This window comes from Plecotus auritus (genome assembly GCF_963455305.1).
Source record: "Plecotus auritus genome assembly, chromosome: 9".
Classification (NCBI taxonomy): Eukaryota; Metazoa; Chordata; class Mammalia; order Chiroptera; family Vespertilionidae; genus Plecotus; species Plecotus auritus.
The window spans coordinates 86490322-86507907 of NC_137783.1; the positions used below are offsets into that span (position 1 = coordinate 86490322).

Consider the following 17586-nt stretch of genomic DNA (forward strand, 5'->3'; position numbering starts at 1 on the left):
GCCGGGGCGGGGCGCCGCCGGAATTTGGCTTCCTTTCTCTTCCTTCCTCAGCTCACTTTTTTTGGGGACACAAAGGGCGCTCAGAATATGCCATTTTGGGAGCGTGCCTCCCGAAAACATTTTTTTTTTCTTCCAAATATGCGAGATTCTCAGGCAGGACCAGCCCTGACTTAAATTATGCAGCGTCACACTAGCTCCGCGGGAGCCGCGTGGAGAGGAAAGGGTGCCGCGAGTGGGGGGCTTTGTAATAGGGTTCTCCGCTTCGGACTTTTACTGGAAATGCCCGTCATGGATTTTAGATGGTCCTCAGAACGGTCCGTGGGGCACCGTTCCCCCTGCAGAGTGGCACTTGATGGAGGGTAGCAGCCAGAACCGTTCAATATTCAGACGAATCTCCAGATTAAAATTAATTTGTGTAATATGCTTAAATTAGAGATTTCAATATCAATTACTGCAGTGCGGTGTATTCCAATATTCGTTTGGATTCACTACAACTCTTCACACACGTTTTCAAAAAAATGTAACTTGCATACTGAGGGAATGGAATTTTAAAGAGAATCTTAAGTGCTGTGAATAGTCAATATGTTGAACAATACCTTAAAATGACACAGAACTTGTTTAAGTAAACAATCATTACAGGGTTGAGTTCTAAAACTCAAATTAAAAGCATTGGTAAGTGCTATTGAGCTTTCCTGAAAAAAAAAAATGTATGTTATGTAATGTTCTTTTGCCTTAGTGCTACTGATGAAAGGCTAATAATTTGTAAGTCTGATGAATCAAATAAGGGGTTTACTTTGCAAGTTTAATTAGCATGTCTTTTAAGTGTGTACATAATAGTTATATTTTTAAAATCCCCTTTCATTCTGTCAATTCTGGGGTTAAGAAAACTTTGGTATTAGATAGTGTTGCACCTAAAAATAACTGGAGTACTTTGTTTTGCATTTCAAGGCCGGATTCAGAAGCCAGCCAGAGTCCACAGTACAGCTTCGAGTCCTTACCTCAGAAGATCTGTTTAATCTGTGGGGACGAAGCATCAGGATGTCATTATGGTGTCCTCACCTGTGGGAGCTGCAAGGTCTTCTTTAAAAGGGCAATGGAAGGTAGGCTCCTTTCCCCTGACCCTTTATTGTTGGTCCAACTGTAAATGGAGACCATATAATATTTTATAGATGTCAGTTATCACTTCCTTCTAAGAAATGGAGACATTTCCATGTAATTTAAAACATGCTGGTGTTTTCCATATTGTTTTTATTTATAGTACTCAAAGTTGAATGTAGTTGGATATTATAATTGCATACTATTTGACTAACATTTTCAATTTTAGGCATAAGTCATATTAATCTTGGGAACAATGAAGTTATTGTTCATTAACTATTTAGCTTTAGAGAAACAGCTTTGTTCTAATTATATATTTATATTATATATAGTATATATTAAATTTTTGGTGAAAAGAAAAATGGTAAAAATCAAAATTATACATATGTAATTGTATATATATGCATATATATGATGCAGTTACAAGTTTTCTACATGATTTTGTCTTTTCCCTACATAAATATTTATGTAATAGTTGAAGAATCGTAATTCTAAACAATTTTTAAAATTTTTTGTTTAGAATATTTTTGTAAGTGTGTGAGAATAGAGGAGTAAACAGTTTAAAGAAAAAGAAAAATTTGGACATCACAATAATATAGTTTCTAAAGAAGTATTTTGCTTTAAGTAAGATTTTCATATTTTTAATGTCATCTAAATTACATATGTATCTAGTGAATTTGAACTGGCTTGTGCAGTGTATTTCAGACTTGTGCTTTCATAGAAAATGTTTTTTAATTTGTCTTTCTAGTTATACTAAATGCTAAACAGCCACTTACATTTGTATTTGAAGATAAAAATACATTTAAAGATCATTTCACATTTGAATCTAACATTAAGTATTTTATAATGAGCTGAAATGAGTTTAGGGTTACCTCTGGAGTTCTGAGGTCACACTTAGACAAGAAACCAAAGATGTAAATGTCTGCTTTCTATTGAGTTTTTGCATTTCAAAAGTCCTGTACTTATAAGCAGAAAAGGAGGGAGTGGGGAATTTTTATCTAAAAGGGGCTATATATTTACACCAAAGTCATACTAACCTAAATGACATTTAACAACAACAAAATTCCCTGTAGAAGCCTAACAGGTGATTCTTTGCAACTATAATGCCTTTTTGATGAAAATGATTCTCAACTATTTATTCATAGATTTGTACTCTTCCTACTGAAATTAATTCTTCATAAAAATATTTGCTTTGTGTATTACTAGAATTTTTTTCCACAAAGGATGAATGTATTTAACTGCTGTTGAACATTATGCATTCAGGTTCAGGGGTGTTTGATTGCATTTTAAAATTAATTGAGGGACAGGGAAAAAGAGCACATGAGAAAATGGGACAACCTTGAGTGGCCTTAACTTTCCCATTGCCATCTTTTAGTCCCAGTTACAGTTGGAAGTCCTTTGTGTGGAAGAGTCAGCTCTCCAATGCATATTTGGAGATACTGTTCCCATCTGACTTTGGTTCTGGTTTTCTTCTGCATTAATATGTTTTCCTTCATTCTTACAGTCACCCTCCAAGAGACTAATTTTATAACTAATTAAAATACCCTAAAGGCCAGTTTATTCTAGCCCAGCTTCCTCTTTTTACAGATAAGAAATTCCACATAAATCTGAGTTTCCAAAGGGCACACAAGTAGTTAATAGCTGATTGTTAGTCAACATAGACATTCTTTACTTGCAATGCTTCTTTTTCAGAGATTGTGTGCACAAGAAGATATATGATGAATGCTACTTAATCCTTGGAAGTTACTTCAAAAAGTACATATAGAACCAAGTGTTCCCTAACTAAATTACAAATGCTTTCACACCATTATTATCAGACTAGCATCCAAAACCATAAAAAGATGCCTTCCCAAATTTACTCTTAGAAAGCACTTGTTGGACCCCTAATTTTGGGATGTCCTACTTTAGTCTTGAGTAGTAGAAATAAAGCACCTTTATTTGTCAATATTTACAAAGAGGGACTCAAGATAAATGTTGATACCTCATTCATGAAACTAGAGCAAGATTATAAAACTATATGAATAAGTTCATTCACTCGGCAATTGTATACATCTTATGCTTAGATCTGTGCCAAAGATATATTCTTGCCTTCACCTCTCTCTGCCTTAGACATAAAATGAGAATTAACAGTAGCTACTTCTTAAGGTTGTTATAAGGATTAAATGAGTCAATAAACATGAAGTTTTAAAAGAATGCCTAGCATATTGTCAGCTTCAATTGGTGGTGTTTTTACCTTCAAGGAGCTAATAATAGAGTGGAGGAGGTAACATATATACATTAAAATAGAGATTCTCACTAAATGCCCAGGTAAGCAATTCTGTAAAGTATATAAGATTTGTGAATTTGTGTGTTTGGGCAGGGGGGCAGGTGGTCCTAGGATGGAATGTATATGTTCTAAAATGGTAGGAAAGGGCTTCCTGGGAGATATAAATTTAGTTATTAAAGGACAAGTAAGATATCAGTCTCTGGGCATTGAAAGATTTTAAGAGTATGTGTTCAAAGAACAGAGAAGAGATTAAGATTAGACTATTTAATTAAGACTCATATTAGGAAATTATGAGAGTTAAAGCTTGCCAAGTTAGGTTGTTAATGTTTGGAGTAATCTGGAGAGAATTAGTGATCTAAGGCAAGAGAAAATGTTCTGGGAGTTTTCAAGAGTGAGAAGGCTAAGGAAGGATTTTTATAGTTAGAGAGAAATGAAACATTTGAAAGCTTGGAGTAAATTAGTTGGTACAAGGTAGAATTATGTGTGGATGCCAATATGTCCAGAAGTTGAAAGTCAATAATTAAAATTTAGATATTAATGTTACCAAGGGTCATCATGATAATGGCATTTTAGAGTGCTTTCTAATGTGCTAGTGATTATTTAAGTGTTTTATGGGTCTTAACTCATGTAATCCTTATAATGTAGATATTATTATTACTCACTTTACAAATAAGAAAACTAAGGCGCAGAGATGTTAAATTGCCTTAATCACAGTTAAAATGTTAGTCAGGATTCAAACCCAAATGGTGTGACCCCAGAATCTGTGCTCTTAACCACTGTACTTTCTTTCCCATAATAGCAAATGTAGTTTAAATTTCAAAGAAAAAAACAATAAGTGGTTGGAAGAAAATATGTGAGCCAAGTGATACATCCAGGAAGGTAAAAGTGAATACTAAAGAATAATGCAAAACCAGGGGTGATTAGAAGTAAGTGATATAAATGGATGAGTGATACTAACTTCACATTTAAGGCAGCGATGAGAAGACATGGTCAGGGGCCAAGAGTCTGTTTCCCCACCTGTCCTCCAAGTTAGGAGTGGGAGATGATAAAGCCCATGAAAAAGTCACCCAGGAAAACATGGCGGCTGGCTTTCCTCAGTATGCGATAAAAGCGGGAAGAGGCAGAGAAAAAAGGAAACCACTCAAAAAGTGGGAATATGGGGCAGGGAGGGATGACTTGTTCTAAGCTAAAAAAAGGAATTAGTCAAAAAGCAATAGGTTGATTTGCTCTTTGCATTCCTTTACTAAGACCAGGAAGTAAGTGGTTAAGAATTGTCTTGAGACTTTTCAAGGAGATAAGTCATAATGACCTGTTGGTCATACAAATGCAGGCTAGTGTGACCTGGCATTAAGAAGGAAAAGATAATTTCTCATTGAATTACTGTCTATGTACTGTGACTGGTGCCATGCTAGAAATATACTAAACATTCAAGAAATAATTGTTTGCTAAATAAACCAATCATCATAACTGATGCCAAGCACTTAATTCTTTGACTCTATAACAGCATTTGTAGTGAATACATTTCATGGGATATTGTTGGACAAATATTGTAATACAGTGAAAGATATTATTTAGAAGATACTAAGCTAAGTAAGTATTGATGGATTTTAAGTTATATCATCTTATTATTCTCATTTTTTCTAGTTTTACTTAGGTATAATTGACAAAAGTATATTTAAAGTGAAAACATGATAATTTGAGATATATATATATATATATATATATATATATATATATATATATATATAGTGAAAGCCACGCCCCATCAAGTTAATTAACACATCTATCACCTCACATATTTCCTTTTTTTTTTTTTTTTCTTTCGGGCAAGAACATTAAAGCTCTATTCTCTTCGCAAATTTTAATTATCCAGTACAGTATAATTAACTATAGCCACCATGTTATTCATCAGTTTCTAAGACCTTATTCATCTTGTAACTGAAAGTTTTGCCAACCTCTCCCTAATTCCCCCACACTCTAGAGCAGTGTTTCTCAACCTTTCTAATGCCGCGACCCTTTAATACAGTTCCTCATGTCGCGACCCACAGGTTGAGAACCGCTAGCAGGGTCGCCTAAGACCATCGGAAAACACAGATATTTACATTATGATTCATAACAGTAGCAAAATTACAGTTATGAAGTAGCAACGAAAATAATTTTATGATTGGGGGTCACCACAACATGAGGAACTGTATTAAAGGGTCACGGCATTAGAAAGGTTGAGAACCACTGCTCTAGACCAGGGGTGGGCAAACTTTTTGACTCGAGGGCCACAATGGGTTCTTAAACTGGACCAGAGGGCCAGAACAAAAGCATGGATGGAGTGTTTGTGTGAACTAATATAAATTCAAAGTAAAGGAGCGGAGGGGAGAGCAAGAGAACCCTCCGCTCTTTTGGCTCCGCGGGCTGGATAGAACAGCCGAATGGGCCATAGTTTGCCCACGGCTGCTCTAGACCCTGGCAGCCACTTTCTACTCTCTGTTTCTGCGAATTTGACTTTATTTATTTCTTGTTTTTTATTTCACATATATGTGATATCATCTGGTATTTGTCTTTCTCTTTCTGCCTTATCTCACTTAGTATAATGTCCTCTCAGTTCATCTTTTTTGTTGTTTTTTGTTCATGTATTAATTAATGAAATATTTGTGGAGCACCTGCCATAGACCAGACACTATACTAAATGTGGTTGAAATAGCAGTAAAACAGGACAGACCTGGTGAGCTGCAGTTTCAGTGGAGTTTATAATATGGTGGAAGAAAGTGACATTCTCTCAGCTAGGATGCATATGCAATTGCCCAGACAACTAGAGAATTGACTCCTCTGTCAGAAGCTGGGGACGGTGGTAAAAAGCCTTTCAAAATTTAGAGAGACTCCATTATCTATAGACCATAGAGGAAACTGTACAGAAATTATATATTTGTTTACTCTTTCACCAATACAACACTGTCTTGGTTCCTGTAGCTTTATAGTAAGTCTGGAAGTCAGGTAGTGTCAGTCCTCCAATTTTATTCTCCTTCTTCAGTATTGTGTTGGCTATTTTGAATCTTTTGCCTCCCTATATAAACTTTACATCAGCTTGTTAATATCCATAAGATAATTTTCTGGGATTTTGATTGGGATTGCATTGAGTCTGTAAATCATATTGGGAAGAACTGACACTTTAACAATGTTGATTCTTCCTATCTATGAACATGGACTATCCATTTATTTATTTATTTGATTTCATTCACAAGAATTTTGGTTTTTCTTCATATAGATTTTGTACATATTTTGTTACATTTATGCCTATTATATTTGTGGGTGCTAATGTACAGTAATTTATATTGTGTTTTTAATTTCAAATTCCACTTGCTTGTTGCTAGTATATAGAAAGTGACTTACTTTTACATAATAGCTTTATATTCTGCAACCTAGCTTATTAATTCCAGAAGGTGGGTTTGTTTTGTGTGTGTGTGTGTGTGTGTGTGTGTGTGTTTTGTCAGTTCTTTCATATTTTCTACATAGACAATCATGTCCTCTGCAAACAAAGACGGTTTTATGTTTTTTATTTTTTTTCCAGTGAATATACCTTTTACATTCTTTTCTTGACATATTATATTAGTAGGACTTCCAGTATAATGTTGAAATGAGTAGTGAGAGGGGACATTCTTACCTTATTCATAATCTAAAGAGGAAACTGCTAGTTTCTTACCATTAGTATGATATTGTCTGTAGGGTTTTTTTTGTAGATTTTTTTTATCAAGTTAAGGAAGTTCCCCTCTATTCCTAGTTTACTGAGTTTATCATGAGTGAGTTGGATTTTGTCAGATGATCACATGATTTTTTTTCTTTTTAGCTTGTTGATATGATAGATTACATTCGCTGATTTTTAAAAAATGTATTTTATTGATTTCAGAGAGGAAGGAAGAGGGAGAGATAGAAACATCAATGATGAGAGAGAATAATTGATCAGGTGCCTCCTGCACCACCCCTCCTGGGATGGAGCCTGCAACCTGGACCTGCGCCTGACTGGGAATTGAGCCACAACCTCTTAGTTCATAGGGCTGTGCTGAATCATTGAGCCACACTGGCCAGCTAATTTATTGATTTTCAAATGTTGAGCATGCTTTGCATACATGGGATAAATCCCATATGGTCATGGTGTATAATTCTTTTTATAATTTTTTTGGATTCTGTGTTCTAATATTCTATTAAGGATTTTTGCATTTATGTTTATGAAAGACTAGAGGCCCGGTGCATGGAAATTCATGCACTGGAGGGGGGCGACCCTCAGCCTGGCCTGCCCCCTCTCACAGTCTGGGAGCCCTCAAGGGTAGGAGGAGACCCAGTGATCAGGGGAAGGCGACGCCCCCATCACACCTCTGCTGCTGCCACTGCCAGCAGTACAAGCCTCAGCCGGCCCTGGTTACCTGAGCCTCAGGCAGCCCTGGGCAGCTGGGCAGCTGCCATCTGAGGCTTGCCTGCGCCTCGGGCTGGCCCTGGGTGGCTGTGGGGCTGAGGGGACTGGGGGACTCCGGAGGCAGGTGCACAGAGCTGCCAGGCCCACCTGGGGGCTGAGTGGACTGGGCGCCGCCATCTTGTGGCTGTGCTGTGGGCACTGCTATCTTTGAGGACGTGGCAGTCAATTAGCATATTTCCTCCTTATTGGCTGTGGGTGCCGCCATCTTTGCGACAGTGTGAGGGTCAATTAGCATATTCCCTCTTTATTAGATAGGGTATTGGTTTGGAGTTTTCTTGTAAAGTCTTTATCTGGTTTTGTATTAGGGTAATGCTGGTTTCATAGAATGAGTTCAGAAATATTCCCTCTGATTCTATCTTTTGAAAGAGATTGTGTAAAGTTATTGATTCAACTTAATAGATATGGGCATCTTTAGATTTTCTATTTCTTCTTGTATGAGTTTTGGCAAGTCATGTCTTTCCAGGCATTGGTCCCTTTTATCCAGTTATCAAATATGTGAGCATAGAAGTGTTCATACTATTACCATATTCTCCTTTTTTTAAAAAAAAAAATTATCGTTATTGTTGGAAGTATCACATATATTCCCCTTTTTTCCCCCACTGACCCATTCTAGCTGGCCTCTGACCTCCACCCCAGGCCTTCACCATTCTATTGTCTGTGTCCATGGGTTATGCATATATTAATACAGGTTCTTTAGTTTCATCTTTTCCCTTCCATCCACCCTCCCCCACCTTCCATCTGAGATTCCACTGTCTGTTCCATACTTCTATGTCTCTGGATCTATTTTGTTCATCAGCTTATTTTGTTCATTAGATTCTGCATATAAGTAAGATCATGTGATCCTTCTATTTCTCTGATTGTCTTATCTCAGTTAGCATAATATTCTCCAGGTCCTTCCATGCTGTCTCAAAGGGGAAGAGATCCTTCTTTTCTACTGCTGCATAGTATTTCATGGTATAAATGTCCCACAGATTTTTTATCCACTCACCTACTGATGGGCATTTGGGCTATTTCCATATCTTAACTATTATAAACTGTGCTGCTATGAACATAGGGGTTCATACATTCTTTCTGATTGGTGTTTCGGGTCTCTTAGTATACTATATCAGTATTCCTAGAAGTGGTATCACTGGGTCAAATGGCAGTTCCATATTTATTTTTTGAAGAAACTCCATACTGTTTTCCATGAAGAAACTCCATACTGTTTTCCATAATAGCTGCACCAGTCTGCATTCTCACCAACAGTCTATGAGGGTTCTCTTTTCTATAAATCTTTGCCAGCACTTGTCATTTATTGATTTGTTGATGGTAGCCATTCTGACAGGTATGAGGTGATACCTCATTGTTGTTATAATTTGCATCTTTCTGATGATCAGTGACTTTGAGTATTTTTCATATATCTCTTGGCCATCTATCTATGCCCTTTGAAGAAGAGTCTATTTAGGTCCTTTGCCCATTTTTCAATTGGATTGTTTGTCTTCCAATTGTTAAGTTGTATGAGTTCTTTATATATTTTAGATATTATACCTTTATCAGATGTATCATTGCCAAATATATTCTCCCATACAGTGGGCTCCTTTTTCATTTTGTTGATGGTTTCTTTTACGGTGCAGAAGCTTTTTATTTTTATGTTGTTCAATTTGTTTATTTTCTCCTTTGTTTCCTTTGCTCTAGGACAGTGGTTGGCAAACTGCGGCTTGCGAGCCACATGCGGCTCTTTGGCCCCTGAGTGTGGCTCTTCCACAAAATACCATGACCTGGGCGAGTCTATTTTGAACAAGTGGAGTTAGAAGAAGTTTAAGTTTAAAAAATTTGGCTCTCAAAAGAAATTTTAATTGTTATACTGTTGATATTTGGCTCTGTTGACTAATGAGTTTGCCGACCACTGCTTTAGGAGATGTATCTATAAACATATTGCTATGAGAGATATCAGAGATTTAGCTACCCACTGATGGTGTCTCAGTGTGGGCCTGTTTGGGTTCTTCTTGCTCTATGCCTCCTGAACTTGTGTGGCTTTTTTCTTCACCAAGTTAGGGAAGTTTTCTGCCATTACTTCTTGATCCTCTATCGCTTGCTCACTTTCTTTTTCTTTTATACCTATTATGCGAATATTGTTATGTTTCATGTTGTTCCACAGATCCCTTAAACTGTCTTTCTGTTTTTTAATTTTTTTTTTATTTTTGATTCTCTGATTGAAAGGTATTTTCTACCCTGTATTCTTATTCACTGATCCAATCCTTAGCTTCCCCTAATCTGCTGTGTATTCCTTCCAATGTCTTCTTTATTAGTGCTATGTCATTCTTTATTTCCGACAAGTCTTTTTTCATAGTTACTATATCTTTTCTCATGCTGTTGAGCATCTTTGCCATCATTATTCAAAACTCTATATCTGATAAATTTCTCATCTCCATTTCATTTAGCTCTTCTGGAGAATTCTCTTGTTTTCTCATTTTGAGATTGTTTTTTTGTCTCCCCATTTTGGCTGCCTGTTTGGGTTTGTGTCTATATATTAGGACTACACTTCCCAATCTCTAGTGCAGGAAAATGTCAGCTGCTGTTTCTGATTGGCCTTGAGTTCCCTGTGGAACAATGAGCAATCCACAGGTTGTGCCTCCCTCTGCTGGGGCTGGGTGTCTTTAGGAAGGACCAAGTTGTGCACCAAGATCTGTTTTTCCTAGCTTTGGGCCCAGAAGATCAGGCAAAAACTCAAAAGCCTCCAGAGATCTGCCTCTGCTTGCAGTCTGATTGTTTTTCTGAGTCTTAATTTGCCTTAGGCTATAGACCACAGGGTGGGGTGAGAAGTCTTCCAACAGGTTGGGTTAATTGCCTTTCTTCCAGGCAAAAACCACTTGGATAGCAAAGGTCAGTGGAGAAAAATATCCTCAGCAGTGTGAGGGAATGACTCAGCACAGGAAATGGAGGTGTCTGCCCTCCAAGCTCCAACCCCCGAGTCCCAAACCCTGGATTCTCCTTGCAAAGCTCCAGTCCACTCTCCTCTCTCTCTGCTAGAGCCCAAGATGATTGGCTGCAACGAAATTTTGTGAGTTGGTCCTTTAAAAGGTTGCCTGCATTTCTAGCTGTTTCTGGCTGGCAGACAGCAACCTTGCTGCTTTCCATAGCCAGATGTTCTGTGGGCTCCTTTCTCAGTTCTGGTTCTCTGGGCTAGGGATCCCAGCTTAGGGTTTAACCCAAGAAGTCTCAGTGGGAACCCCCCATCGCTGAGATATCCTTCCAGACTTCTAGCTGCTGCCTGTGGGAGCCAGGCCAATACTTTTGCGCCTCCATCCTTCCAACGAGTCGCTATGTGGTCTCCACTTTCCATCCTTGGTTATCAGGGTTCTCTCCAGCTAGGCTTCAGTTGATTTTTTCAGGGTGGTTTTTCTGTATTTTAGTTGTATTTACAGTTTGGTCCTAGGAGAGTGTCAGTAGCTTCCACTTTACTGCCATTTTTAAACTCCTTTGACCATATTATCCTTTTAATGTTCATAGAATCTATAGTGATATCTCCTCTTTCATTTCTGATAGTAGTAATTTGTGTCTTCCCTCTTTTTTTTTTTTTTCATAATTAGCCTGGCTAGAGACATATCAATTTTATTAATCTTTCAAAGAACCAGATTTTGCTTTTTTATTTTCTTTATTGATATCCTGGTTATTATTCCATTGATTTCTGATCCAATTTTTATTATTTATTTTCTCCTATTTTATTTGGCTTAATTTGCTCTTTCTTTTTTCCAGTTCCCTAAGTTGATTAAATTAAGATTTTTTTTTCTAATATATGCATTTGGTACAGTAAATTTCTCACTTAGTACTGTTTTTGCTGTATAGCACAAATTTTGATAATTTGTCTTTTCATTTTTATTTCACTCAAAATATGCTTTAGTTTCTCCTGATATATTGCATCTTTAACCCATGTGTTATTTAAAAATAAGTTGTTGGAGAAACCAAGATGGCGGCATAGGTAAACACCTAAACTGCTGCCTCGCACAACAATTTCAAAACTACAACTAAAAGACAGAACGGACACCATCCAGAACCACAGGAAAGCTGGCTGAGTGAAAATTCTACAACTAGAAGGAAAGAGAAAGGCTCACAGAGAATTGGAGGTACGGCAAAGGGGCTTTGTGCGCGCAGAGAGGAAGGGCGGCTGAGAGCCTGGCTGACTTTCTCTGGGGAAGGGGGAAGGAAGCCTCCTACCGCACTGAACCCCAGTTCTGACTGCGCTGAACCCCAGTTCCGGGCGAACCCCTGGGGACCCACGCTCTTACGGGGGGAGTCTGGACTCTCGGGTGGAGACTCGAGCTGGGAAAGGCAGAAGTCTGAAGGCGCACGCGGGCCAGTGTGCACAAAGGCTGTGGAGGTTGCCACAGGCTTTCCCTAGTGGAAGGGAGTCAGAGGATTCTGACTGCACTGAGCCCCAGTTCTCACTGCAGTGAACCCCAGTTCCAGGCGAGCCCCTGGGGACCCACGCTCTTGTGGGGGGAGTCTGGACTCTCAGACGGAGACTCGAGCTGGGGAAGGCGGAGGACTGAAAGCGCACATGCGCGCAAGGGCAAGGCTGACAGGAAGCCAAGACTGAGACTCCACCCCATCCAAGCTGAGCACAGAGGCTATTGCAATTTGGCAAGTCTAATCCTATAAGGCTGTCTCCAGCACCGAACTTCTCCCAGCATAGACACAGCTGATCCTTACAGCCAACTGGCCTGGAGGTCAATTCTTCCCAGTGATACCAACAACAATAAAGACTTAATTACAACAAGGCTGTACACACAGTCCACAAAGGGGTGCACCAAGAGTGTCCACCTCAGGTTAACTGGGGAAGCAGACCCACTGGGCCATATTGGAAACCTAGCACAAATATCTACCTTACCAACTCAGGGAATCAGTGAAAATGCAGGGTCAAAGAATCAGATCACAAACGAAAGAAATGGAGGAAAACAAACGACTGGATATAGAATTCAAAACCACGGTTATAAGGCTTTTTAAGAATATCCTAGAAAAGGCCGATAAATATAACGAGACCCTCGAAGATATGAAAAAGGACCAACTAGAAATTAAACATACACTGACTGAAATAAAAAATATTATACAGAGACCCAAAAACAGAATAGAGGAACACAAGAATCAAGTCAAAGAATTGAAATACAAAGAAGCAAAAAACACTCAACCGAAAAAGCAAAAAGCAAAAAAAAAATCCAAAAAGTTGAAGATAATGTAAGAAGACTCTGGGACAACTTCAAGCGTACCAACATCAGAATTATGGGGGTGCCAGAAGAAGAGAGAGAGCAAGATACTGAAAACCTATTTGAAGAAATAATGACAGAAAACTTCCCCCACCTGGTGAAAGAAATAGACTTACAAGTCCAGGAAGCCCACAGAACCCCAAACAAAAGGAATCCAAAGAGGACCACACCAAGACACATCATAATTAAAATGCCAAGAGCAAAAGACAAAGAGAGAATATTAAAAGCAGCAAGAGAAAAACAGTTAATTACCTACAAGGGAGCACCCATACGACTGTCAGCTGACTTCTCAACAGAAACTATGCAGGCCAGACGGGAGTGGCAAGAAATTTTCAATGTGATGAATAGCAAGAACCTACAACCAAGATTACTCTACCCAGCAAAGCTATCATTCAGAATTGAAGGGCAGATAAAGAGCTTCACAGATAAGAAAAAGCTGAAGGAGTTCATCACCACCAAACCAGTATTATATGAAATGCTGAAAGGTATTCTTAAAGAAGAGGAAGAAGAAAAAAGTAAAGAGAAAAATTATGAACAACAAATACATATCTATCAACAAGCAAACCTAAAAATCAAGTGAATTAAAAACCTGAGGAACAGAATAATCTGGTGAATATAATAGAATCAGGGGCATAGAAAGGGAGTGGACTAATAATTCTCAGGGGGAAAGGGGTATGGGGGGTTCATGAAGAGAATGGACAAAAATCATACACCTATGGATGAGGACAGTGGGGGGGAGGTAAGGGCAGAAGGTGGGTTGGGAAATGGGTGGAGGGGAGCTATGGGGGGAAAAAGGAGAAATAATTGTAATAATCTGAATAAAGATTTATTTAAAAAAATAAAAAAATAAAAATAAGTTGTTAAATCTCCACATATTTTAATGTTTTTAGTTGACTTTCTATTATTGATTTCTAGTTTAATTCCATTATAGTCTGAGAGCAGACATTGTATGATTTTTATTTTTTAAATATGTTTAGTATGTTCTGTGGTCTACAATGTGGTCTTTCTTGGTGAATATTGCATATGAGCTTGAGAAGAATGTATATTGAGCTACTGTTTGATGAAGTAGTATAAAGATGTCAATTATATCCAGTTGATTGATGGTGTTTTTGAGTTCCGTTAGTCCTTATTGATTTTCTTCCTGGTAGACCTGTTCATTTCTGATGCAGAGATATTGAGATCTCTTACTATAATAGTGGATTGATCTATTTCTCCTCGAAGTTCTACAAGATTTTGCCTCACAAAATTCCAATGCTCTGTTCTTAGACACATACATATTAAGGATTATTAGTTCTTCTTGGAGAATTGACCCCTTTATCATTATGTTTATCCCTCTTTAAATTTCCTTGCTTGGAAGTACACTCTGTTTGAACATTCAGATTTCCACTGACAAATTTGTGAATTATTTTTTTCTGCATTTAGAACTCTAAAAGGCTTTTTTCATCTTTTGTAGTCTACAAAATTATCCAACAATCCCTTCCACCGTGATTTTTGTGATTAATATTTGGGCCCTTGAGAAGATATTTTGCCAATAATCTTTTTTTTTTTAAATATATTTTATTGATATTTTACAGAGAGGAAGGGAGAGGGACAGAGAGTTAGAAACATCGATGAGAGAGAAACATCGATCAGCTGCCTCCTGCACAACCCCCACTGGGGATTTGCCTGCAACCAAGGTACATGCCCTTGACCGGAATCGAACCTGGGACCTTTCAGTCCGCAGGCTGACGCTCTATCCACTGAGCCAAACCGGTTTCGGCTTGCCAATAATCTTATTTAATTTTCTCTCCAATGGAGTCTACCCTATAAGCAATTTCTCTGTTATCTTAAAAATAAACATGTAGTAATTCACTGGACTTCACTTTTAAACTCTATAAAAAAGTCATAAACATCTACACTAATAAAAGAGTAACATGCTAATTGACTGTATCTTTATGACGCACACCAGCCAATCAGGAGTGAGTATGCAAGTTAACCCAACAAAGATGGTGGGTTAATTTGCATACACAGGCACCTAGCGGCGGGGGGCGGGGTGGGATGCTTGCATCGTCACCATGGTGATGACACAAGTGTTCTGCACCACCCCAGCCGCTCCAGGCCTCTGGGCAGCATGGGAAGGCTGAAAGGCAGCTCCAAGCCAGAGTGAAAAGGTGGTTCCAGCCAGAGCGAAGGTGGTGCCAGCAGCCAGGGGAAGGAAGGCCCATTCTTGCACGAATCTTTGTGCATCGGGCCTCTAGTTATTAATAAATAATAAATTTGATAATTTATTCTCAAGCTTCAGGTCTCTCAGTTTAATATTTAGTATAAGTAGTAAGCTGGTTTTAAACACAATTTTGCATTATGACTTATTAAAATAAACCTTCACTTTGCTGAAAAAAAGAAATGGTGAGAAAGATAGCATTTGGTATAATCTGCTCAATATTTGGTTATGTAGGGCTCCCCATTATTAATGCTCCTTCAGAACTGCATCTTCTACCATTGTAAGAACCTGAGGGGGAAGCATTAGTGTCAAAGCATACATGCTAATGCTAACCCCAGCCTTTGAATTGTTGTACTTTAATTACTCAATTAACACACAATACATTCTCCTTTTAAAAATTAAAATATTACCAAAGACTTAGTCTTTGATCAATACTTCTAATCTGTTGACTTCTCTACCATTCCTCTATACATCTATCTCAGTTTGTCATGCATGAGTATGTATGTGGGTGTGCGCATTGTGAAATATGTTGTTTTGGATGTATTAGTACATAAATAGTATCACATATTATACTTTGTGTTTCATTTTTTATCTTATTTTTATGCAACAAAGACTTGAAGCCCTATGTGTGTGTTTTTAAACATTCTTTTAAAAATTTTTAGTATATTTTTTATTGATTTCAGAGAAGAAGGGAGAAGGAGAGAGAGAGATAGAAACATCAAGGATGAGAGAGAATCACTGATTGGCTGCCTCTTGCACGGCCCCACTAGAGATCAAGCCCACAACCTGTGATCGATTGCCCTGATGGGGCATGAAATTCATGCACGGGGGTGGAGGTGGGGGGAGAGGGGTCCCTCAGCCTGGCCTGCACCCTCTCCAATCTGGGATCCCTCTTGCAATCCAGAACCACTGGCTCCTAAGCGCTCACCTGCCTGCCTGCCTGATGCCCCTAACTGCTCCCCTGCCAGCCTGATGTCCCTAACTGCTCTCCCCTCCTGGCCTGATCCCCCTAACTGCCTATCTGCACTCCCCTCCTGGCCTAAACCCCCTAACTGCCTATGTGCTCTCCCTTCTTCTCTGCACCTTCAGACCCCAGCGCAGGAGTGCTGAGAGCTCTCCACTGAGGCCCCACCCCATTCTGACGCCCCCCTCCAGGCCAGGCGGCACTCTGCACGCTTCCACTGGGGGGCCGCCCCCGGAGGCAGCCTCATATCCTGGTGGTGCAAGTCCCCGCCCTTGTCCCTGCCCCCCAGCTCCTGTGCAGGGGACACCTTTAGGACCAATTAGCATATTCCCTCTTCATTACATAGGATAATCTTAGAGTGGCAAAACTTTTTAATATTGAGATGAAATCCAGAATTCAAAATTAAGTTTGTTCAATTTTGCTACAAAAATAAATTTCAAACTTATTCTATAAGTAAAAAAAAAAAGACAAATTGGGAAACTATTTGGAACATATGTATAAAAGCAAAAGAATGTTATTACTAATATACAAAATATTCTAATAAACCACAAAAAAAGACAAACAGCCAAAAAGAAAAATGAATAAAAGATATGAAGATAATATGGTTTGTAGAAATGTGAAAAATGTTCAACTCACTAATAATTATTATAATTAAAATAATAATGGACATTCTAGTAATCAGACTGATAAAATAAATAAATGACTAATTGAGTGTCTGAGGGCAATTTGGTATTATCTATTGGAACTATGCATTATTTTGACCCAACAAGTTTTTCTAGAAACTGGTTCTTTAAAAACTAGTAATGTGTAGAAATACCTCTAGGTGGATGTTTATTACATTATTTGCAATAATGAGAAATCAAAAACAGCCCATATGTCTGTTAATAGGAGATTAATAAAATTTGATGTTGAATCCTTGCAATGAAATCATCTGTATCATTAAAAAGAGTGAGCTAGCTATCTATATTACAGATGTGAAAACATAGCTAAAATATGAGATTTTGTAGAAAAGCAAGCAATGATGTAATTTTTGGTAATATTAATATTGCCCATTTGGTATGACTATGTGTAGGGAACGATCTGAAAAAGGAAATACACCAACTGTTGGGATATGACATAATAATATGCTTTGTTCTTTAAGCAAGAATTTCCTAAGGAGGCTATTATTCCTCATCATCTTGGTTCCTGAGATCCCTCTGTACTAGCTCTGCATGGTCTGAGCTAGCCTCTGCTCCCTAGTGCTGTCCAGTACTGTACACCACTTTTGTTCTTCAGGTACCCTCAGAAGTTGAGAGAGACCAACAAAGAAAGACACTTATGGCAGAAACATACAAGTAAAAACTTGAGGTCGTCTTGCATCAT

General features: G+C 38.3%; 1 protein-coding gene across 1 annotated transcript in view; it reads left to right on the forward strand.

Annotated features, from left to right (window-relative positions):
• PGR (progesterone receptor) overlaps positions 1 to 17586 on the forward strand; it is a gene marked incomplete at its 5' end in the record, with an annotated part of 83363 nt that overhangs the window by 1699 nt on the left and 64078 nt on the right. Inside the window, one exon of the mRNA XM_080642331.1 lies at positions 949 to 1100. Within this exon, the coding sequence (XP_080498457.1) occupies positions 949 to 1100 (152 nt within the window). The remainder of the gene's footprint in view (positions 1 to 948; positions 1101 to 17586) is intronic.